Genomic DNA, 23,355 nt, shown 5'->3' on the forward strand with positions numbered 1-23,355 from the left:
TGTGTCACCAGGAGTGATCATGGTCTGTGTCACCAGGAGTGATCATGGTCTGTGTCATCAGGAGTGATCAGGGTTTGTGTCATCAGGAGTGATCAGGGTCTGTGTCACCAGGAGTGATAGGGTCTGTCATCAGGAGTGATCATGGTCTGTGTCATCAGGAGTGACCAGGGTCTGTGTCATCAGGTGTGATGAGGGTCTGTCATCAGGAGTGATCATGGTCTGTGTCATCAGGAGTGATGAGGGTCTGTGTTTTTAAGAGTGATCAGGGTCTGTGTCATCAGGAGTGATCAGGGTCTGTGTCATCAGGAGTGATCAGGGTCTGTCATCAGGAGTGATTAGGGTCTGTGTTTTTAAGAGTGATCAGGGTCTGTGTCATCAGGAGTGATCAGGGTCTGTCATCAGGAGTGATTAGGGTCTGTGTTTTTAAGAGTGATCAGGGTCTGTCATCAGGAGTGATTAGGGTCTGTTGTGCATTGTGCTCTCACCAGCAGCAGCAGGACAGACCAGGCCACTGTGCTTGGCTGCCGTCTGATCCAGTCAGTCATTTTTCTACCCATGCTGCAGTGATCTAGCCATGCTCCAGTGATCTAGCCATGCTCCAGTGATCTAGCCATGCTCCAGTGATCTAGCCATGCTACAGTGATCTAGCCATGCTACACTGATCTACTCATGCTCCAGTGATCTATCCATGCTCCAGTGATCTACTCATGCTCCAGTGATCTAGCCATGCTCCAGTGATCTGGCCATGCTACAGTGATCTCGCCATGCTACACTGATCTACTCATGCTCCAGTGATCTAGCCATGCTCCAGTGATCTACTCATGCTCCAGTGATCTAGCCATGCTCCAGTGATCTAGCCATGCTCCAGTGATCTAGCCATGCTCCAGTGATCTAGCCATGCTACAGTGATCTAGCCATGCTCCAGTGATCTAGCCATGCTCCAGTGATCTACTCATGCTCCAGTGATCTAGCCATGCTCCAGTGATCTAGCCATGCTACAGTGATCTAGCCATGCTCCAGTGATCTAGCCATGCTCCAGTGATCTAGCCATGCTACAGTGATCTAGCCATGCTCCAGTGATCTAGCCATGCTCCAGTGATCTACTCATGCTCCAGTGATCTAGCCATGCTCCAGTGATCTACTCATTCTCCAGTGATCTAGCCATGCTACAGTGATCTACTCATGCTCCAGTGATCTAGCCATGCTCCAGTGATCTAGCCATGCTACAGTGATCTACCCATGCTACAGTGAGCAGGCGTGTCAGGGCAGGTTGGAGGGTTTGATTCCTGCTGCCTTCAAAACAGATCACTAAAACCAACGTTTCTGGTCCATGGCTCACTGGCCGCTGCCGATCCGGCCGGTTCCCACTGGCCTTCACTCAGTTCCCCTGATAGCCAGCACCCTGATAACACCCTGATCAAACAAAGCAGTGGAAATAGTGCGTGAGGATTGGCTCTACTGGACTTCAGATTAAAGCTAGCAGCCTGCATTATTTCATTGTTTTTTGACATACATGGAACCAAAGCAGCACGACTAATGAACAGGACACTGTGTGATAAAGAACAGGAAGCTGAGGCTCTCTTCAGTGTCCTGAGACAGCTGGAATAGGTTGGTATGTCACACACAAAGACAAAGCAATGAGCAACAGCAGAAGTTTCACACAGTCACTTTGATAGTTTGGTGGCAATCTGCTGCAGCTGAAGAGCCAGATGTTTCCAGGAAATGATCCAGTGTTTGACTTGATAGCTGACCGTGTCAAATCTGCTCAGTCTCCCAGTGAGCCCACACCACACTCATCACCCACGCTCCAACGGGACGATAAAATAGGAAATGTTCTGTCCTAGTTCAGCTCCAGGTCAGGAGGTCCAGAGTAAAATCTATCTGCCGTGTGCCTCAGTGACTGATGGATGTGTGTGCAGGCGAAGCAGCAGACGTTTACTGAGGAGGTCGTTTCTGTCCACAACACTCTGGAAGCAGGCCGAGGCTTCATCTCCGAGGCACAGAGGACCGTGGCTGAGGTGGACGTCCTGGTGCAGGTCAGCCTCACACGCCTGAGGGGGGTGAGGGGGGCTGCAGGTACAGGAACTCAAGGTCTTCCCGGTTCCATTTCAGAGATTTTTGGAGAATTTCAACATGATCTGTTTATAACTTTTTGAGTAACGTTACTAACAGACAAAACAAAAACCCTACTGAAAACATAAGCTCACAACCAATCACAATGTCATTCCCAGGCTGTGCGAGTTAGTTCTTGTACCAAATCAGTCCAAATAGACTAAGAATATATAGTTTGCTGGAAATTCAGCATGTTATAAACTCTGTAGACAGCAGGTGGCAGTATAAAGCTGGGACATGTCGATGCTTCCCTGTCACCCTCTTACCCCTTTCACACTGGCCAAAAAACCAGTTTAAACCTGCTAATTAACCGGGTCCTCGTGGCAGTGTGAAAGTGTTCACTCGGCATTAGACCCGGGTTTTTCAACCCTGCAGTCGACCCGGGTTTTTAGCGGGTCGCTACTATCGGCTTTTTAGTGAGAGGGGCGAAAGGGAGTGTGAAAGGCAGACGCGAGTCGACGCAGTAACTTACATGATGACGTCGACGCAGCGTGGCTACGTTAGCGCGCTACTTGTTGTTTCTGGACACAGCGTGAGATTTCCTTTGTCAAGATGACCCAGTATTGGCAAGATAGCGAGACCAGAGAGCTGCTCCTGATCCGTGGGGAAGAGGGGATTCATCTCCAGGTAACAGGGACTGTGTTCCGCTGCATTATTTACTTTCGCTTTGCTCCGTCTCGCTGATGATGTCATCAACGCGGGACACGATCAGCACGGGAAGACGCAGCGACGCAGCTCGCCAGCAGGCGGTTAGACGCGGGTCTGCAGGCAGTGTGAAAGGACACAAAAGGCGATTATTAGCGGGTCGAAAACACAGGTCGAAAACACGGGTCGACCCGCTACTTGCAGTGTGAAAGGGTTATCTGAGTCAGTAACATGGTGAGTTCAGCCCACACGCCTTTCTTCAGGTTTATGCAGCTCTTTAAATTCGCCACAGCCTCATCCTTGCTACTCTGAGTTTACTGCTCGCTTTCACTCGCTCTGCTTTGTACATGATTCTCATCCAGGATCCATCTTAAAGCTGCTGTAGGCAGGATTTAGCTAGTCAATGCTAATTTTTCTGTGTTTTCTTTGGATTAAATGTCAGAGTATCCATTGATAATCCTTTAGGAGTGTAGCATAACTGCTCTACCGCGAGGGCGCAGCGTTTCCATCTGTCTCTGTTCTGAGCTGAAAAGGAATCTCGACAGCTCCAGGTATCTTTGACCAATCAGAAGAGCCCCTGAGGCTCTAACCGTGATTGGTCGAGGGGCTGTTCATCGCACGTTCTTGTGGGAGGGGCTTAACTTGCGTAAGGGCGTGATGTCAGAGAAAACAGGACAGGATTGGCTGTGCTGGGTTTCAAATCGCCATCTTAGATGGGTCAAATCGCCATCTTGCTGAGGTAACCCTAAGCAAGATGGTTATGTTATTATATATTTTAAGTCACAGCACAGGTTTGTAAAAGGGACATTGTCCTCTTCAAATCCAGAATGCATGGCCGCTGTTTGTCACAAAGTAAAACAAGTAAAGATGTGTTACCAATCCAGAAACTGATTACCTTCAAATAAAAGAATTGCTCATCCAAAGTAATATTGTCTTACAATATCTTTTGACAGTGTACCTCATGTACATATGCATCAATATACTTTCACAGGATGACTTTTTTTTTAATCTAAAAATGTATTTCTGGTGCCAAAAGCCAGCACTGCATTGAACCGGATTTCACTTTGACTTGACGCACTGGAATGCAGACTTGTGACAGAGGTGAATGAGTCTGAGGAGTATCAGTGTCGGTCCTGATGGAGATGGAGTCCAGCTGCCCTGATCCTGTTGAGCCTCTCCTCACACACCTGTGTGTGTCGATGCAGAATGTGAGCGAGTACCACGCCGCCATCGACGGAGCTGCTCAGAAGCTGACGGAGAAGGCGGAGCGCCTCTCGCTGGCCGACAGAGACCTGGTCCAGAGAGCCGACCGGCACGCCGCCCGGCTGGACCAGCAGGCGGAGCAGCTGGAAGAGTGAGACGCTTTTCACACACCATCCTGGGAAAGACATTTTTAGTTCATTTATTCATTTATTTATTTTAGCTTGTGCAGCTTTGATTTGTTTTTTGTTTGTTTGATTTAATGGACCTAACTGTTTTCACCATGTTAGTTGTTTAAACTGTTTTGGGCTTTTTTCATAATGGATTCTGTTTTATATATTTCAGGAAATCTTGCTGTTTCCGCTGAATTAGTTTTATTTATGTTTTTTAATAGAAAGTTATTTGTCTTGGCTGTTTTACCTTTTATGACTCATTTTGTTTGTCCAGTGCGTCGTTCTGTTTTCAGCTTGTTAAGCACATTTAGTCATTTCCAGTACTTAAATGTTTCATTAATCTTTATGATGAGCTTTTCTGAAACTTTTCTGTTGATCCGTTCATTTGTGAGGATCTCCGTGAGTTCCTGGGGCTTCTCTGGCCACACTGCTCTGATGTTTCTCTGACGTTTCTCCTGCAGGGACCTGAAAGAGAGCGATGCCAATGGCTTTGTGCAGAAGGCCATTAGTGCTGCTAACGTGTACAACAACATCGTGAAGTACATCGACGACGCCAACATCACCTCCCTCACCACCTTCAACCTCTCGCAGAGAGCCGAGGACGTAGGTGGCCTGTTGGTCTGCAGGCTGGTCCATGCAGGGCAGCTGTGATGTTTGCATGTTTGTGCTGCAGGCCATCAGTGGGATCAACACGCAGCTGAGCCACCTGCTGACGCAGAGCGACCACGTCTTCAAAGAGTCGGTGTCTTTACACTCAGAGCAGACTGGTGGGTGAGGAGCTCCTCTCAGCCGGATTCTGTCCTGGTGAACTGCAGCTTTGACAGCTCCTTTTTCATTCTGCTGCTGCAGAAGTAGAATCTGAGGTGGCCGACAAACTCAAATACATCGAGGAGACCGAAGAGACGATGGACAAAAACACCAAGAAACTGTCGGAAATCATGCAAGACATCAGAGAAATTCACAAAGGTGAGAATGATCAGTGCTTTGCTAAAAAAAAAAAAAAATACAAATAAAGATGTGATTTCCCTAATGAGCTCATAAGTTTGTAACCAAATGAAAATCCCATATAGCCATCAAACAGATTTACCTTTAGAATGATGATCAGAGCTGAGAAACTGTTTTTGTAAAGCGTTCCCATATCGACCAGAACTGAGGTTTGTTGTATTGACAGAGTTTAGAAATAACAATGGGGACAAAAAAAAGCATTTTGAGCTGCTTTATTCCTTGTTTTAAGAGTTTCATTGATCCTTTCCCACCTTTCAGGCCTTGAGTTCTTTTAACTCATTTACTCAGTTCTAGCAGTCGTAATCACGATAGCGTTGAGCCGTTGTGTAGCTATCCATGCATTTGAAGGGCAGGCAGAGCAGGCAGCTGTCATCATTGCCTTCTGATTTAGCTGCTTTAGCCATTTTGGGCAATTCAGCTCTGATTGTTGTTCTCTCTGAGTTTTTTATTTTTAAGCAATTTAACTGTTTTCGCAATTTTAGCTTTTCAATTTTTTTTTATATTTTATATTTTTTCTATAGCCATTTAAGGCATTTCACATTCTCAATATAACTCTCTTTCACTCTTTCAGAGATGGTGGCTTGAAGCCTGTTACATGTTTTTTTTTTTTGTTTTTTTTTCAAATTCTGGTTTCCTCTGTGTGCTCTGCTGGTTTGATGTGACCAATCACTTCCACAGATTACTGTGCAGAAACAGATCCATCACACCAGGGTTTGTTCATTTGTTTTCATTCAGCCTGGAGAGGAAGCATGTTCCTGGTGTTCTTACTGCCTTTCTGTGTCTTTTTGCAGACCGAACAGCACAGCGTCTGAACTTCACCATGGAGGTGGCTGAGGAGACTCTGAACCGCTCGGCTGAGGTCCTGCAGACTATTGTTCCCATCAGCAGCAAGGTGGAGCAGTGGGCCAGCAACATGAAGAACAATGAATACTCCACCACCGCCTACCAGGAGGCTGTGGACTCTGCAGGAGAAGCAGGTAGAAGACTCAGCTTCCAGGAGTGTTTCAGGATCACATAAATGAAGAGCCTGATCACTGGCAGTCAGGACACAGTCTCACCACATGCACGAGTTTGAAGGTGTTCTGGTTTTGTTGAACCTGTTCTGCAGTGGAGAACCTGAATGTTCTGGTTCCTGAGCTGCTGGACAAGCTGAGGGTGGTGGAGGAGAAGAGGCCTGTGAACAATGTGACCACCAACATCATGAGGATCAGAGAGCTGATCGCTCAGGCCAGGAGCGTCGCCAAGAAGGTCAGTCCACTGCTGGGCAGGCTGGACGGCGCCACCAGTGCCATCCACGCCCTGCAGACCCTTCCATGTGTTTACACAAACTCCCTCAGACAGCGAGACGTTCAGGACGTTCCTGCTGATGCTGCGCTTCACGCATGACGCTGTCGCCATCAGCACTGCTGCCGTGTTCTGTCTCACTGATCAGGGTGTGTGTGTGTGTGTGTGTGTGTGCGGGTTTTCCTATGTTGAGGGGACAAAATGTCCCCTCAACATAGGAAAACCAGGCACAATGTCATTTGTGGGGACATTTCTTGGGTCCCATGAAGGGAAACAGTGTTTTCTTGACCATGTTGTTGTTACTGAAAAACGTAAAAGTGCAAAAACATTTCTTTAGGGCTACACTTTGTTTTGGTGTGGGTTAGGGTCAGGGTATTAGGGTTAGGGGTTAGACATGAATGGAAGTCAATGGAAGGTCCCCAAAAGAGGGGGAAACCCAACACTTCTGTGTGTGTGCGTGTGTGTGTGTGTGTGTGTGTGTGTGTGTGTGTGTGTGTGTGTGTGTGGTAGTGGGGGTGGGGTGGGGTGGGGTGGGGTGGGGGCTAAGACTCAATTCAGATTTACTTATATAAACACAGCAATTTCTAGGCTCTTTTACAGAGAAAAATATTTGATTCTGATCAAAATTATCCAATCTTCAACAAAAAAACAATCACTTAAGAAATTTGGTGGTTTAAAAACGTCCTTACGTCCTTTATCTGCTGTACCACAAAATAAAATTGAAATTAGGACTGCACAATAAATCGAATTTTGATCATGATCACGATTTTGGCTGCTGCGATTAAATTTAGATGATCGTCGCGATTTTTAAATTGAAAAAACGGCTCTGCTGCGTGTCAAATCAAGCACTTTTTTAATCCAACAATCAACCAACCACCAGGGGGCGACCTGAGCCGTGTAGCTCCTGCTGCCTTCAGGGACACTCCGTAAAAGTAGCTGCTGATGGACGCCACTGCGGTGTCTCAGTCAGCTGTTAGCTTAGCTGTTAGTCACCGGTGAACTAGCTGGCTTTGAACGATTCCTTCAGGCTCAAACATCAGTCGATGGAACGCATCTCAGCTTCTGTACCGGTGGAAAGAAGATGTAAACGCTGAGCGTCTCGGACAGAACGGGAAAAGCTGTTATTGACGGACAGTTCAGGATGTGAGCGGCGTAGCGGCGGCTTGGAGAGGAGGAGGGAATCATTGTTCTGGTAGGTTTCATTTCTGGGTTTAGCGTGGCTGTTTACTGTTCTCTTGTTGTTTTATCTTCATCTTGTTGTTCAGTGATCATCGTGTTGCTCTCAGGGGTTAGAATGCAGCAAGTGGCGGTCGCTCAGCTGTGAGGCGTTCAGGTTCCAAAGTCATAATCCGGCTCTTTTCAGAACAGAGGTCTGGTCAAACGTTTGTAAAAACTCACAGTCGGCGCGTCTATATGTTCATTTCTAAGGGAAAGCGATCGTTCACAACATTGACATGGTTCTAAATAGTTGTTTAGATTCTAATTAAAACATCTTCAGTTATGTGCGCATGCACACCAGACTTCGCTGAAGTGCTGAAGACGCACATCTTCAATTTGACACTTGTTTGTTTAAAAAAGAAGTGCAATAAAAAGGTATGTTTTACATAACATAATGAATAATCGTGATTACAATATTGACAAAAATAATCATGATTATCATTTTGGCCATAATCGTGCAGCCCTAATTGAAATAATAATAATAATAATAATAATGAGAAGAATGATGAAATACCTCACAATAGCAGCCTGGTGGTAATGTGGCTGCTGTCTTTAATCACCAGTTTTTTACATGTACAGTCATTAAAGCTCGTGTCCGGAGTTTACGTTTGTTTCCAATGTATGTATCATTTTTCAACAGAGCTTAAATGTCTCAGTCTGGTTCAATACTACAATATAATATTAGCATAAAGCAATATAAAAATGTATTTATGAGCCCTGACTTCGTCTCATAGACCCCCATGTTATCCGAAAAAGCGCCGGTCAGCTTCAGCCAATAGATTTCGAGCTTCCGCATTCTGGTGTTGTCAATCAAAGTGTGGAGCAGCCAGAGAACACGGCCGCTCGCCCAGCAGAGGAGAGTTAGCTCTGCAGCAGATATATCCACTGTCTGCTGAACATCCACCGGAAACAGCTCAACATGGAGGATGCTGTAGGACTCGGAGGCTCTCATTTTCACCTGATGGATAACAGCGTGCACAATTAAAGGAGCGTGGCTTGGTCGCTCATGAAAGCAGAGGGAGGGGGAACCTCGAGACATTGGATGAAAATAAAAACCTCACTCATTCAAAACTCCAGACACGAGCTTTAACATAAGAATATGTAAAATGTGGAGAATAAATAGAATATAAATAAAATCTCTCAAGCTAACTCCTAGCTTCCCATGTCAACAGTTTGGTACTATTTCAGTTTTGTGAATGACTGTTATTCCTTTGAAGTGAACATTTAGTGAGACTTCTTATTTGAAAGGAACATTACTCTTATTTTGAAACGTGAAGGCAACACCAGCGCACATCGCAGAGCCATCAGCAGCAGCATCTTCTACTGCTTATCCGGAACCGGGTTGCGGGGGCAGCAATCTCAGCAGGGATGCCCACACTTCCTGTCCCCAGACACTTCCTGTCCCCAGACTTCCTGTCCCCAGACACTTCCTCCAGCTCTTCCGGGAGGATCCCAAGGCATTCCCAGTCCAGCCAAGAGACACAGTCTCTCCAGCATGTCCTGGGTCTTCCCCGGGGTCTCCTCCTGGTGGGACATACCCGGAACTCCTCCCCAGGGAGGCGTCAAGGAGGTTAAATCCTAAAGAGGAGCTGAGCCTCCTCACTGCTCCTCTCGACGTGGAGGAGTAGCGGCTCTACTCCGACCTCCTCCCTGGTGACTGAGCTCCTCCCCCTGTCTCTAAGGGAGTCCAGCCCCCCTACGGAGGAAGCTCATTTCAGCCACTTGTATCCGGGATCTTGTCCTTTCAGTCCTGACCCAAAGCTCATGACCATAGGTGAGGGTGGGAACGTAGATTGACCGGTAAATCACCACAACGGACCGATACAACGACAGCATCACTGCAGCCGCTGCATCGATCCGCCTGTCAATCTCACCTCCATCCGCCCCCCACTGTGAACAAGACCCCAAGATACTTAAACTCCTCCACTTGGGCCAGGGTCTCTCCACCGACCTGAAGGGGGCAGGCCACCCTTTTCCGGTCGAGGACCATGGCCTCGGATCTGGAGGTGCTGATCCTCATCCCTGTCGCTTCACACTCGGCTGCGGACCGCCCCAGTGCATGATGGTCCGCGTTCGATGAAGCCAACAGGACAACATCATCTGCAAAAAGCAGAGATGAAATCCTGTGGTCCCTGAACTGGACCCCCTCCGGCCCCTGGTCCCTGAACTGGTCCCCCTCCGGCCCCTGGTCCCTGAACCGGACCCCCTCTGGCCCCTGGTCCCTGAACTGGACCCCTTCTGGCTCCTGGTCCCTGAACCGGACCCCCTCCGGCCCCTGGTCCCTGAAGCAGACCCCCTCCAGCCCCTGGTCCCTGAAAAAGACTCCCTCCGGCCCCTGGTCCCTGAACCGGACCCCCTACGGCCCCTGGTCCCTGAACCGGACCCCCTCCAGCTCCTGGTCCCTGAACTGGACCCCCTCCGGCTCCTGGTCCCTGAACTGGACCCCCTCCGGCTCCTGGTCCCTGAACCGGACCCCCTCCGGCCCCTGGTCCCTGAACCGGACCCCCTCCGGCTCCTGGCTGCACCTAGAAATTCTGTCCATAAAGATTCTGAACAGAACCGGTGACAAAGGGCAGCCCTGCTGGAGTCCAACATGCACCGGGAACAGGTCCGACTTACTGCCGGCAATGTGGACCAGACTCCTACTCCGGTCCTACAGAGACCAGATGGCCCTTAACAAGGGGCCCCGGACTCCGTATTCCCGGAGCCCCCCCATAAGACACCACGAGGGACGCGGTCGAACACCTTCTCCAAGTCCATAAAACACATGTGGACTGGTTGGATGAACTCCCACGAACCCTCGAGCCCCCTATGGAGGGTCTAGAGCTGGTCCACTGTTCCACAACCAGGACAAAAACCGCATTGTTCCTCCTGGATCCGAGGTTCAGCGATCGGTCGAATCCTCCTCTCCAGGACCCTGGAATAGACTTTCCCAGGGAGGCTGAGGAGTGTGATCCCCCTATAGTTGGACCACATCCTCCGGTCCCCCTTTTTAAACAAGGACCACCACCCCGGTCTGCCAATCCAGAGGCACCGTCCCCAACCGCCACGCGATGTTGCAGAGACTTGTCAACCAAGACAGTCCCTGCACATCCAGAGACTTACTCAAATCTCATCCACCCCCGGTGCCTTGCCTCCGAGGAGCTTACCGACCACCTCGGTGACTTCAGCTTAGTGATGGACGAGTCCACCTCTGGGACCTCATAGGCCTGTGACCAACAGCTCCAACTGTGGCTAGAACAGAAGTCCAGTAACAGAACACCACTCGGGTTCAGATCAGGGAGGCCATGCATCCAGACCCCCCCTTCCAGGTCTCACTGTCACTGCCCACGTGGGCGTTGAAGTCCCCCAGTAGAACAATGGAGTCCCCAGTCGGAGCACTGTCCAGCACCCCTCCCAGGGACTCCAAGAAGGCCGGGTATTCTGCACTGCTGTTCGGCCCGTAAGCCGAAACAACAGTGAGGCACCTGTCCCCGACCCGAAGGACCAGGGACCAGACCCTCTGGTTCACTGGGGTGAACTCCAACACCTGGCGCTGAGCTTGTGGGGCTATAAGCAGACCCACACCAGCCCGCCGCCTCTCACCGCGGGCAAGAGAAGTGGAGAGTCCAGCCCTTCTCCAGAGGTTGGGTTCCAGAGCCCAGGCTGTGTGTGGATATGAGCCCGACTATATCTAGCTGGTACCTCTCAACCTCCCTCACAAGCTCAGGCTCTTCCCCCCCAGCGAGGGGACATTCCATGTCCCGAGAGCCAGTCTCTGTGTCTGAGGATCGGGTCGCCGGGCACCCTGCCGTCGGCTGCCACACAGTCCACACTGCACCCGGCCCCTACGGTTCCCTCGGCGGGTGGTGGGTCCACCGGAGGTCAGGCCCACGTCGCCCCTTCGGGCTGAGCCCGGCCAGGCCCCGTGGGCAAAGGTCCGGCCACCAGGCACTCGCTTGCGAGCCCCAACCCCAGGCCTGACTTCAGGGTGGGGCCCCGGCTGCACCATACCGGGTGACGTCACGGTCCTAGATTTTAACTTCTTCATAGGAGTCTTTGACCTGCCCTCAGTCTGGCCCATCACTCAGGACCTGTTTGCCATGGGACACCCTCCCAGGGGCATAAAGCCCCGGACAACATGGCTCCTGGGATCACGCAGGCACTCAAATTCCCCCACCACTTTAAGGTAGCAGGTCAGTGGGCGGGAGTCATTGAAATGTATTAGTTTAAAAAGAGAGGCGTGGGACACGAAAAAACTGCAAAACGTGCTCCTGGACACGATTCAATAGATTAATTTGCATGACCAATGGCATGATCGCCTGAGACTGGGTTGTGTGCACTAGGAGTGTAACGGTATTTGTATTAGTGTACGGGGGTCACGGGTCAGTACACACAATCACAAGACGAATACAAGAGTGAGTAAAAAACCTGTATAAATCAGCTGACAAGATACGTCACAACAACATCACATGACTCTCTGAAGAAGACAGCTGACAGCTGCCGAAACCGTCAGGTAAATAACAAAATACCTCCCTGGTCTTTGGAAAAGAACCTTTGTTTTGGAAAGTACAAGCTTAATGAGAGATGCAGCGTGTGGCAGAGCGGATTAAACGGGAGAGTATTTGTTCCGCATGCGTTCCCCCATGTGTAGTGACGTGTGACGTGCCAGTAAACGGGAAGCAGCACAGTCAGAAAACCAGCAGAGAACGCCACGGTGGTTGAAAAACACTTTTTTAATAAAAAAAATCCCCGACAGAAAAAACATTGGAGAGGCGAGATGGAACCAAATCGCGCAACAGCGAGTTGTATAAAGAGCTCCATAGCAGAATACGAGCGATCGCCGGCTGGTGTTATGGATTAACTGGTTCCCGTGTTAACGAATGATGACAGAGGTCTGTGTAAACACATTTTGATTACAGCAGTTGTTAAAGTAAGACTCACAAAAGACTTTGAACGTATACACTCACTGTGACTGTCGATAACCGACGTTCTCCAGAACGACTACATGTTTCAGTCATGTACTGGTCACAAGTTAACACGGGCACCAGTTAATTCGAAACATCGGCATGCGGCGCAGACCTCACACCGAGACGAGCCAGGGGAGCAGCCGCTCCTTCAGCAGGTATCATGGAGATGTTGGGACATTATTTGAGCAGATATCAGCAGATAAAAACTCTCTGCTTGGCGCTGAGGACTGCTGCTGCAGAGAGGAAGACCTGCAAGTTCCTCGTGAGACTTTGTGCGCATGTCACAGGACGGTGTATAATCCGCTTCACCAGGGTCCTCCTTGTAAACGAGGATTCATGGTGGATCGCTTTGTATGCTGTACATGAACACACTCGCGTTTAATATGATTGTTTACAATCGGATTGAAAAAACACCATGTAAACTGGGCCAATAATGTGTTGCATGGGAAAGCTTGGGAAAAATGTTCTGGTACATTGTGAGCTTTTGTTACTTTTTCCCCACTGTACCGAAAAACGTACTGAACCGTGACCCTTCCACCGAGGTACTTACCTTACCGTGGCTTTTGTGTACCGTTATACCCCTAGTGTGCACTGCTGCAGTGGAGCGATTATTAGTGAGTTTTTTGTGGTCCAATCTTTTCTCGTCCCTGATGCTTTACTGATTCCTATTTGCGGTTTTCATTGATTCCGGTATGTTTCTGTCTTGGTTTCTGCTTCAGGTCCAAGTTTCCATGAAGTTTGATGGTCGGTCCTCAGTGGAAATTCATCCCCACAGCAACCTGGAGGATCTGAAGACGGTGACGTCCATCAGCCTGTTCATGAGGGTGGATCCTGACAGGGACCCTATAGAGGACCGATTCATCCTGTACCTGGGAGACAGGAATGTGAGGATCCAGCAGAAACACTCCAGCTGCTGAGCCATTCACACTCATCAGTTTTAAATAAGCAAACACACCAGTCCCACTAAAAAACAGATAAAAGAGCAGTTTGTGATGCTGGTGTACTGTATAGACAGGCAGCTGAGGCCTCTCAGGCTGCTTTCATACCAGGGAAGTCCAGGACTGGGCTCTCCTGTGTCGGTGGGAGGTCAGAATGATCACACCTTCCTCTGGCTGGGCTTGCTGCACTCTGCACTGTTGACAGTGGACCATATACAGACCAACCGCACAGACATGGCCTGCAATTACAGCAGCTGCTCATCTGTCAGTGGAAATGAGCGCTGACCAGACAGGCAGAAGAAGAAATCCGGCTCATCTGATTGGTGCAGACTGAAACCCGGAGCACCCGGCTAGCGGCTAACCGCTAACCACAAGCAATCATGATTTATAGTCTTTTAACCATTTATCAGTGAGCGTCTGTTCTTCCTCACCACTCCATGTCTGACCTCTGACCTCCAGACAGTTTCTGTCTTGGTGCATCTGCTTCTTCTGACTGGAGCCATTGGTTTTGTTTACTCTGCTAGTCAATGCATTGAGCAACAAACATTCTTTCGCTCCTCTGAAAGATTTGTTCAAATAAATTTGTTCAAATAAATTCAATGAAATAACCCATTACTGCTACAACATCTGGAAAGATGAACCTGAACTGATCAACTCCCTCCCTGAGTGTGTTGGTGCAGAATGCAGCTGCGCATCACTCTGGCATTTAGAGAAAAAGCCATCGAAATGCTGTAGCTCACCATGAAAGTGAAAGTAAACAAGACAAACAGTTTCAGACGCTTACATCCATCCATTCACAGCAGGTCATGTTTTCACCAACATCACTATTTTGATAAGATTGTCTCACAAACAAGGCAGAATCATTTGGAAAATGTTACTGTGTTTTTTTCATTTTCCTCGCCTGGGGTCTCTCGTGACTGGCACCAATCGCAGCTCCATATGGGTGAGGGCGGGGTCCACCTGGACAGGTGGAGGGCGGGGTCCACCTGGACAGGTGGAGGGCGGGGTCCACCTGGACAGGTGGAGGGCGGGGTCCACCTGGGCAGGTGGAGGGCGGGGTCCACCTGGGCAGGTGGAGGGCGGGGTCCACCTGGACAGGTGGAGGGCGGGGTCCACCTGGACAGGTGGAGGGCGGGGTCCACCTGGGCAGTTCAGCGGTCTGTCAAAGGGCCAACACACAGAGACAGACAGCCACTCATACCTGGGGACAATTTAAGTTAACCTGACATGCGTGTTTTTGGACCGTGGGAGGAAGCGGGAGTACCCGGAGGGAACCCACGCACACACAGGGAGAACATGCAAACTCCACACGGAAAGGCCCAGGCCAGTATTTGAACCCACCGCCACCGCACCGCCATTCCGCCGCGCCACCACCACCAAAGCACCTGAGCAGTGCAGCAAGCCCCTGTGAGGCCTCTGTCTCCGTTAGCGGCTGGGGATTTCACTCCACTGCCATCTGGGCCGGGCGCGTTCACTGAAAGGCCAAGCTGTTCGAAAACCACGTTCAAGGATCACATTAAGAATGAGTCTCTCCGGTGAAAACCACCATTGTAATGCAGTGATGGAAACATTTCCCATCATGGCTGATACTTTGTGTTTCAGGGAAGAAAGGATTACATGGGTCTGGCTATCAAGAACGACAACCTGGTGTTTGTGTACAACCTCGGGGGTGAAGATGTGGAGATCTCACTGGGTTCCAAGCCTGTCAGCCAGTGGCCAGCAGTCTTCAACTACGTTAAAATTGAGAGGTGAAATGTAAAAATGTGTGTGTGTGTGTGTGTGTGTGTGTGTGTGTGTGTGTGTGTGTGTGTGTGTGTGTGGGTGTGGGTGTGGGTGTGTGTGTGTGTAAAATCCTCATTAGGGGGAGGCTGGAGTGCTACACCAGTCACTTTCACACAACAGTGCATCAAGTTACATCAAAGCAAAAAGATGATTTCAAATCTTCATTGACCAAGTGATCCCAGCTGACATCAGAGGAGATATTAGTACTTTAGGTCAGTGTTCCTCACACCAGTCCAGAATGAGCTGTGGCTGCTGGTTGCTGGTTTTTGTTCCAACCGAGCAAGAGCACACTAGACTCCACCAAGTTTCACCAAGTCTGCAGCTGGATATACTTTGGACTCACTTGAGGAAATGGGCGGAGTCTGGAGTGCTCCTGCTTGGTTGGAGCCAAACAGGAGCACATCAGACTCCACCCACTTCCTTCAGTGAGTCCACCTGTAGACTTGCTGAAACAGGTGGAGTCTAGTGTGCTCTTGCTTGGTTGGAACAAAAACCAGCAACCAGCAGCCACAGCTCATTCTGGACTGGCGTGAGGAACACTGCTTTAGGTAATGACAGAATGCTTTCTATTGAAAGATGCAGTGTATTGATATTCAGCAGAACAGGTTTACTTTAAAGGGGCTGTATCATGCAAAATTCACTTTTTGTATGTTTTAACCTTGTTATATAGTTATGTTCTCACCAAAAACACCCCAAAGCATTGTTTTCCTTCGTGCCTGTGTGTTTGAGCTTTTCCTCGTGTTTCTGCTGCTCAGAGAGGCAGCCCCTCCCACCGTGAAAACGCTCTGTTTTCCCATGTTCACGTCACACGGTGAAGATGGCTCCCCCGAGCCCCCCTCCCACAGGCCCTCGGCAATCAGCGTTACTGTTTTTTGCAACTCCGATTACGGAGATAAACTTTAACCATCGTCTGAAAGCAACAGTCAAGCAAGAGCAAGAGTCTGAAGAGTCTGCGCTTGGTGAGTTTCCAACAGGAAAAGAGGTTTCGCGTGTCTTTTGTCGTGGATTTTTATATAAAAAGTATCCTAGGCCAGTCACGGTGCAAAAAACCCCAAACATGTATTCCAGAAAAAACGTAAAATCCTCAATTATATCCATTTGGTTCTTGAAGTCTTCAATCGTAGTTCTCCTCGCAACAATCAGGCAGAGTCAGAGTCAGAATGCAAAAAGAGGACTTTATTTCCAAAAAACCCCGGCAGTCAGGCAGACCAAAAAGATCGCTCTCCGCTCCATCTATTTATACTATTTTTTTTTAGTTCGTTGACTCTCAATGGACTCTTCGTCAAGACACAATTGCTCTAAACCATTCGTTGACTCTCAATTGACTCTTCCCCCCTCCCAACAAAGGTCAATGTCCGTGACCCCTTGGGAGGCCCTATCAGCCTCCATCAAGTCTCCAAATGCCAGGTGTTCCGCAAAAAATCATAGTGTCACATTTCTTGTCCAATGAGCCTCATTTGCACCAGAGGGAGACAGAGAGACAATTGACCTGTCGTCTTAGCTGTAGAAAAAACAAACTGTCCAGCTGCCAAGAGGCTGCCGTAAAAATGAAACATGGCAGGCTGGCCAACAGAAAAAGGATACATGTCTTTTCTACGCCTGTGTCTACTAGCATACTATAACTAACAGAGACATGCATGATATGAACAATAGTAAATAACATAATATAATAAGCATGATGTAAAGAATATTATAAAACTATTCAACACTTTGCGTGTGGAGAAGCTAGAGCTAAAGAGCTAAAGAGCTAAAGCTAGCCAGCGTATTTGTTTTGAAGCTCTGATTGGTTGAAGTAGCTGTCAGTCAAAGTCCACAGGGGGAGAGGCGGGATTTCAGAGAAACGGAGCGTTTTCTCTTCCTGGTTTCAGAATTAGCCCCAGAAAATCTTTTATTTCACACAAAATGACTTTTCCTTAGTGCCAAAAATAAACTATTACCATGTTAATGCCATTTCTAGGGTTTGGACTAGCTAAAAAAGCAGGATACAGCCCCTTTAAAGTTTTCAGTCACACTTTTCATAGATTTTAAATTTTGATGTGCTCCTGGTCACACAGTACTGGTTGTGGCATCTTGGAATAATCGGTGATGTTACTGTCAAGAGTGTGGGATCAGGAGGAGTTGGTCCTGTTCTCACTGCTTTGCACTGTTGATCAAATGCACACATTCACACTCCAGAGGAGGTAGCTGCCATGCAGGAGCTCATTGGGAGCACTTCGGGGCTCAGGGTCTTGCTCAAGGACACTTCCAAATGTGGGCAGTGGTGACATGTAGGCAGTCAAACCTGCAACCCTCTAACTGAGCTGAGCCGCCTCACCACTACCCTGTGGCCGTAATGTGGATCACTTTGTGCTGCAGGCTGGGCAGACATGGAAAAGTGTTCCTGACCATCCCCAGCCAGAGCTCCACAGACGAGCAGAAGTTCATCCAGAAAGGCCAAGCTCCCGGCACCGACTCCCTGTTCGACATCGACCCCAAAGACATGGTGTTCTCGGTCGGAGGCGTGCCGCCAGGCGTGAAGGTAGCCCCTGTAACTCCACGCACTCACGTCCCAGTGTGTGTCTCAGTTGTGATCTGTGAGTGTGTGTGTGTCGTGTTGGAACCAGCTGCCGCCCCCCCTGATCCTCGCTCCGTTTGTGGGCTGCATCGAGTTGGCTTCACTGAACAACGACGTCATCAGCCTGTACAACTTCAAAGAGACTCACGGAATAGACATAGTGGCGTCTCCGCCGTGTCCCAGGTACGAGCAGCAACATTTCCCATCAGTCAGAATCATCTGGAGCTAAAACTGATGTGTACCTTCAAACTGAAGAGAACACAGCTCATAAAGCATATTTATCGTGGTGAATTCATACAAAAACTGCATCCCAGGTTGCAGTTATGAAGTTTTATAACAGACATTTTGAGGAACAGACCTTTTATTGTATTTCTTTTTGTGCTCTTGTTTTTTTTTAATCTTTTACAGGAGTTTGAAGTTTCTCCATTTAAACTTTCATGTTTAATTTTCTGTTGTACAATCAATATTCAAATAAAATAATGTTCACATAAGTATGGATGTAAGCTTCAAGGTGCCACTGCACTTGTGGCTCCAGATGTTATCGAGCCCTGTTCAGCAGAAATCTGCTGTCGAGCCCTCAGCTTCTCACATTCGGCTCTCACCAACACTCTTCCAAACATATATTCACTACTGATATATGCGCAATTCACAAAGACAAATATGGACAGTTTCCGTTTCATGCCAATGCAAATGTGGAACTGCAGGACACTGAATTAAAAGGAAGTCATGGAGACGACCTTCACAACTCTAAACGTCCTGTGTGTAAAATACCTGAATTCTGCCTCTCAGGTACAAGCTGGCGTTCTCCCAGAGTCGGATTGCAAGTTACCTGTTCGATGGGACGGGCTACGCACTCATAAACAACATCGAAAGGAGAGCAAAGTTTGGTGTGGTCACAAGATTTGACATCGCAGTGCGAACAGTGGCCAATGATGGCGTCCTCTTCCTCATGGTCAACGGGGTGAGGACAGACTCGTTGCCATCATCACCAACACAGGCACAGGGACTCAACTTCAACTGTGAAAATGTCCATTTGACCAGAGTTTGTCAAAAAGAGGATTCTTCTGTGTTTCCAGGACAACTTCTTCCTTTTAGAGTTAAAGAATGGCTTCCTGCGCCTCATGTATGACTTCGGCTTCAGCAACGGCCCCAAACTTCTGGAGAACAACTTACCAAAGCTGCTGATAAATGATGCTCGCTACCATGAGGTGGATGGCTGTTTCCAGTATTTCAGCCTGAACTAATCAGTGTATCTGTCAGACAATTTATCTTGGACAATTTAGACAATTTATCTTATTTCTCCAGGTGTCAGTGATCTATCATCAGTCCAAGAAAGTCATCCTGTTAGTGGACAAGAGTCACGTCAAATCCATGGAGAATCCAAAAACCACACTGCCCTTCTCAGATATTTACATCGGCGGCGCCCCTTCCAGTGTGCTCCAGTCCAGGTGAGACTATCTACCTGCAGAAAACACATTAGTACAATGTTCGCCTTAAAGAAAACACTTTGTTTTATCAGGATGCAATTTGCAAAGTAAGAAAGATGGAAGAAAGAATGGGCCATTTTCACAGCTCCACTACTTCCTGAAATTAACTGTGCACATTCATTTCCTGTCTTGCATTATTGGCCAAAATGATTAATCCAGGTGTGTCTTGTTGCAGCAGTCTAAACCACACACACCGGGATTAATCAGTTTGGCCAATAATGCAAGACAGGAAATGAATGTGCACAGCTATTTCAGGAAGTAGTGAAGCTGTGAAAATACCCCATTGAGGGGCATTCTCAGTCTTGGTGTTGCAATCCCAGCACAAGTTTGAATCACGTTTTAACTTGTTTCCAGTTCTCAATAGTGAGTGTGAACTATAAGAAGTACTCATTTCAACCCTGTAACTGACGGGTCGACTGCAGTCATGAGGCATTATAGACACTTTTAGAGGCCCTCCTGCAAACATAGGAAACACAAACAACTCCAGTTCCTCATTGTTTTGAGGAAAACATATCAGGAGGTATAATGTGGAGCTCGCTGTAAATTCACCTCAAGATGTGGCTCTGAAACCGTTTCCTTAGAGTGGTGCTGAACCACTGGGCACGATCAGCAGAGAACTGGAACCACAGACCACGAGGTGTGCAAGACTGGAGCCAGTTCAGACAAACACAGAACACAGAACCAAACAGTGAGAGGAACGCTGGGAAATACCAAGAACTGCTGCACTGCACCACTGCAAGACAGACGATCTGGCTCCAGACAGGATAAGAGAGGAACACACAGGGGAACCACAGGAGAACCACATGAGGGAACACATGAGGGAACACACAGGAGAACCACAGGAGAACTACATGAGGGAACACACAGGAGAACCACAGGAGAACCACATGAGGGAACACATGAGGGAACACATGAGGGAACGCACAGGAGAACCACATGAGGGAACACATGAGGGAACGCACAGGAGAACCACATGAGGGAACACACAGGAGAACCACATGAGGGAACACATGAGGGAACACACAGGAGAACCACATGAGGGAACACATGAGGGAACGCACAGGAGAACCACATGAGGGAACACATGAGGGAACGCACAGGAGAACCACATGAGGGAACACACAGGAGAACCACATGAGGGAACACATGAGGGAACACACAGGAGAACCACATGAGGGAACACATGAGGGAACGCACAGGAGAACCACATGAGGGAACACACAGGAGAACCACATGAGGGAACACATGAGGGAACACACAGGAGAACCACATGAGGGAACACATGAGGGAACGCACAGGAGAACCACAGCAGGGAACACACAGGAGAACCATATGAGGGAACACACAGACGGAGACCTGGACGGGGACGTGGATGAGGACCTGGACGGGGACACAGGCGGAGACCTGGTTGTTGGTGTGGTCCAGATCACACTAACAGGGTTACTGTTCAGGTGAATGTGCTGAAGAGATGCTACAGGCTGAGCTGAGTGATGTGACCGACTCTGCATCAGTTCACTTCTGACCTTTTTATGATTTTAACTGAGATGTTTGGTCTTCATAAACTACAAAATGCATAGTTTTTTGTCTTTTTTCGTTGAAACAGCTCGTGGTCAGTGTAGTTTGCTCAGCAGCGTTACAGGGTGAGTCAGTTTAAAGTCCATCTCTGAGCAGCCAATGGAATGTGTGTGTGCAGGCCGGAGCTGTCCTCAGTGGTGGGCTTGAAGGGTTGTGTCAAAGGTTTCCAGTTCCAGAAAAAGGACTTCAACCTGCTGGAGGAGCCAGGAACCATCGGCATCAGCAGTGGCTGCCCTGAGGAGTCTTTTGTAGGTCTCACACACACACACACACACACACACACACACACACACACACTGAGCTATGCGTTCAGGATAGTGAGAGTGAAATCTGTTGGATTATGACAGATGTCCCACAAAGCCTATTTCAACGGGGAGAGCTACCTGGGATCCACCGCCAAGATTTCCCCCTTGGAGAGCTTTGAAGGAGGACTGAACTTCAGGACGCTGCTGCCCAGCGGCCTCCTCTTCTACCACAGTGAAGGGGTGAGCACGTCCTCCACACTGTCAGCATGACACATGTTTGTGCCCTCCCGTCTCACGACTCCTCTTCTCATGTTCAGTCTGAAGAGTTCAGCATCTCCCTGGAGAACGGAGCCGTGGTGCTGAACAACAGAGGCACAAAGGTCAAATCGCACAAGAAGCAATACAACGATGGACAGACGCACTTCTTAGTGGCCTCGGTCAACGGTCAAAAGTAAGTGTTGTCCTTCACTGCACAGCTCCAGAATGCCATTTGAAAGCAAGAACCTAAGAACATTGGCCAAGTCGTACATGGTGACCCTACATGAAACAACCTCAGGTTTTCTCAGTCTCAATGGATCGGGTATAGAAAATTCTTTCTTCATTTGGCAGTCCTTGGTTTTCAGTCCTCAGTTGAAGAACCACTTTCTCTTCTTTTGAAAAATAGCAAACATAAATTATGATGAGAAAAGCTAAGTCCAAAAGCTAACAGTTAAATCCGTGGAATCTGAACCAGCTGGTAAATGATCCACCAATAGAGCTTCATCTTCATCTCCATCTGAGAGGTCTGCAGGTGTGCAGAATCAAGGCCATCCCTATAGCCTGAGGCTCGTGCAACATTTCCCCGTGTGGAGCAGAGGAGAACATGTTGATAAACAGTCAGGAGAAGATGCTGGGGTCATAACGGAGATTGAAGGCTTCCAGAGACTGATGAGACAAGGTTTAAAAATAGTTGGGAACATGAGTTTTTTTTTTTTTTACAGAAAGTCAGCTAAATAAGTCTTATATGAAAGTCGCTGATTTATAGAGTATAACCTTCGTCGCCACTATGAAACACAAGATTCTCATTAGTTCATGAAAGGTGAAAGTTGGAGACTTGATGTCAAAGCTAATCTCCCAACAGTGTACCTGCAGGGGAAGTTATGGGATGGATCAGCTCCTTCATTGTCAGAAGTGGACGACTTCTCGCGGTGGGTGACTTTGTGAAACCGTGCGTGACGGTGGCGGCGGACACCATGTGCCCAAATCAGACGTGGGCTTTTTCTCAGATTAACTTATCACGGAACACGGTCGCTCGCCACATTGAGGATATGGCTGAAGATGTTGATGGGCAAACTGTCCAGGGAGCAGGTGCGTTTTCTGTCTTTTCCATAGCATTTGATGAAAGCACGGACATATGGGACTCGGCCCAGCTGTTCGCCTTCCTGCCAGGCCTTAATGAGGACTTCGCAGTGAGTCAGGAAGTAGCGGGCCTTGAGACACTGGAAGGCGTGGATGTTTTCATGGCTGTGCAGCGAGTTCTGGATAGGACCTGATAGTAGTGGAGAGACCTGCCTGGCATCAGGAATGCTGGAGTCCTGGCTGTAAGAGAACCGGCCTCACTGTACTTGTTTCAGACAAAGTCGGCTAGTGTGCTGGGCCAGTTTTAAAATACCACTGCAATTTACACCAAGAACAGCTCTGTGCCAAATCCAGCGGCCTGAAAAACCTGATCAAGATGTCGTTGCCACCGTCAGTAGCAAAGGCGCTCTCACACAGTCAGTCCAAGCTCTTCTGGAGGAGGTGGATACGCATTCCAGAGCCATGCCGTTCCACCAGGAGGTCCCATGGCTGAGCAGGGGGAACGCTGTTTGGCGTTTCTTTGAGGAGATCAGGGCATTTCAAGCTACAAAGAAAAATAGCATGCGAGTGGTTTCTGACAAAAGCTGGACATGTGAGCTGGCTTTTCTCGTGGACATCACCGAGCTGCTGAACTTCCTGAATCTTCAGCTTAGAGAGAGGGACCAGATCACCAGCGAGCTGGATGATCACGCCAGGGCCTTCAAGCAAAACTCCTGCTGCTCAGCAGACATCTCTCAACAAGTGAGTTCTGATTTTAATTTTGCAATCAACTCAAAATGCTTAATTCGGCTTGTCATTAATACTAAAAATGTTACTTGTGTGACCTATGCTTCCATATTTTCTATCATTA

General features: G+C 48.5%; 1 protein-coding gene across 1 annotated transcript in view; it reads left to right on the forward strand.

Moving 5' to 3' along the window:
• The window catches only part of lama4 (laminin, alpha 4), a 78,102-nt gene that overhangs the window by 32,524 nt on the left and 22,223 nt on the right, over positions 1 to 23,355 (forward strand). The window contains exons 14-30 of the mRNA XM_030110324.1: positions 1,920 to 2,036; positions 3,963 to 4,111; positions 4,592 to 4,733; positions 4,804 to 4,897; positions 4,980 to 5,096; positions 5,927 to 6,112; positions 6,244 to 6,383; positions 13,306 to 13,470; positions 15,127 to 15,272; positions 17,662 to 17,824; positions 17,910 to 18,043; positions 18,650 to 18,821; positions 18,937 to 19,068; positions 19,166 to 19,308; positions 21,041 to 21,170; positions 21,270 to 21,407; positions 21,485 to 21,618. Coding sequence (XP_029966184.1) covers positions 1,920 to 2,036; positions 3,963 to 4,111; positions 4,592 to 4,733; positions 4,804 to 4,897; positions 4,980 to 5,096; positions 5,927 to 6,112; positions 6,244 to 6,383; positions 13,306 to 13,470; positions 15,127 to 15,272; positions 17,662 to 17,824; positions 17,910 to 18,043; positions 18,650 to 18,821; positions 18,937 to 19,068; positions 19,166 to 19,308; positions 21,041 to 21,170; positions 21,270 to 21,407; positions 21,485 to 21,618 — 2,402 coding nt within the window. The remainder of the gene's footprint in view (positions 1 to 1,919; positions 2,037 to 3,962; positions 4,112 to 4,591; positions 4,734 to 4,803; positions 4,898 to 4,979; positions 5,097 to 5,926; positions 6,113 to 6,243; positions 6,384 to 13,305; positions 13,471 to 15,126; positions 15,273 to 17,661; positions 17,825 to 17,909; positions 18,044 to 18,649; positions 18,822 to 18,936; positions 19,069 to 19,165; positions 19,309 to 21,040; positions 21,171 to 21,269; positions 21,408 to 21,484; positions 21,619 to 23,355) is intronic.

The sequence above is a fragment of the Salarias fasciatus genome, chromosome 15 (assembly GCF_902148845.1).
Source record: "Salarias fasciatus chromosome 15, fSalaFa1.1, whole genome shotgun sequence".
Classification (NCBI taxonomy): Eukaryota; Metazoa; Chordata; class Actinopteri; order Blenniiformes; family Blenniidae; genus Salarias; species Salarias fasciatus.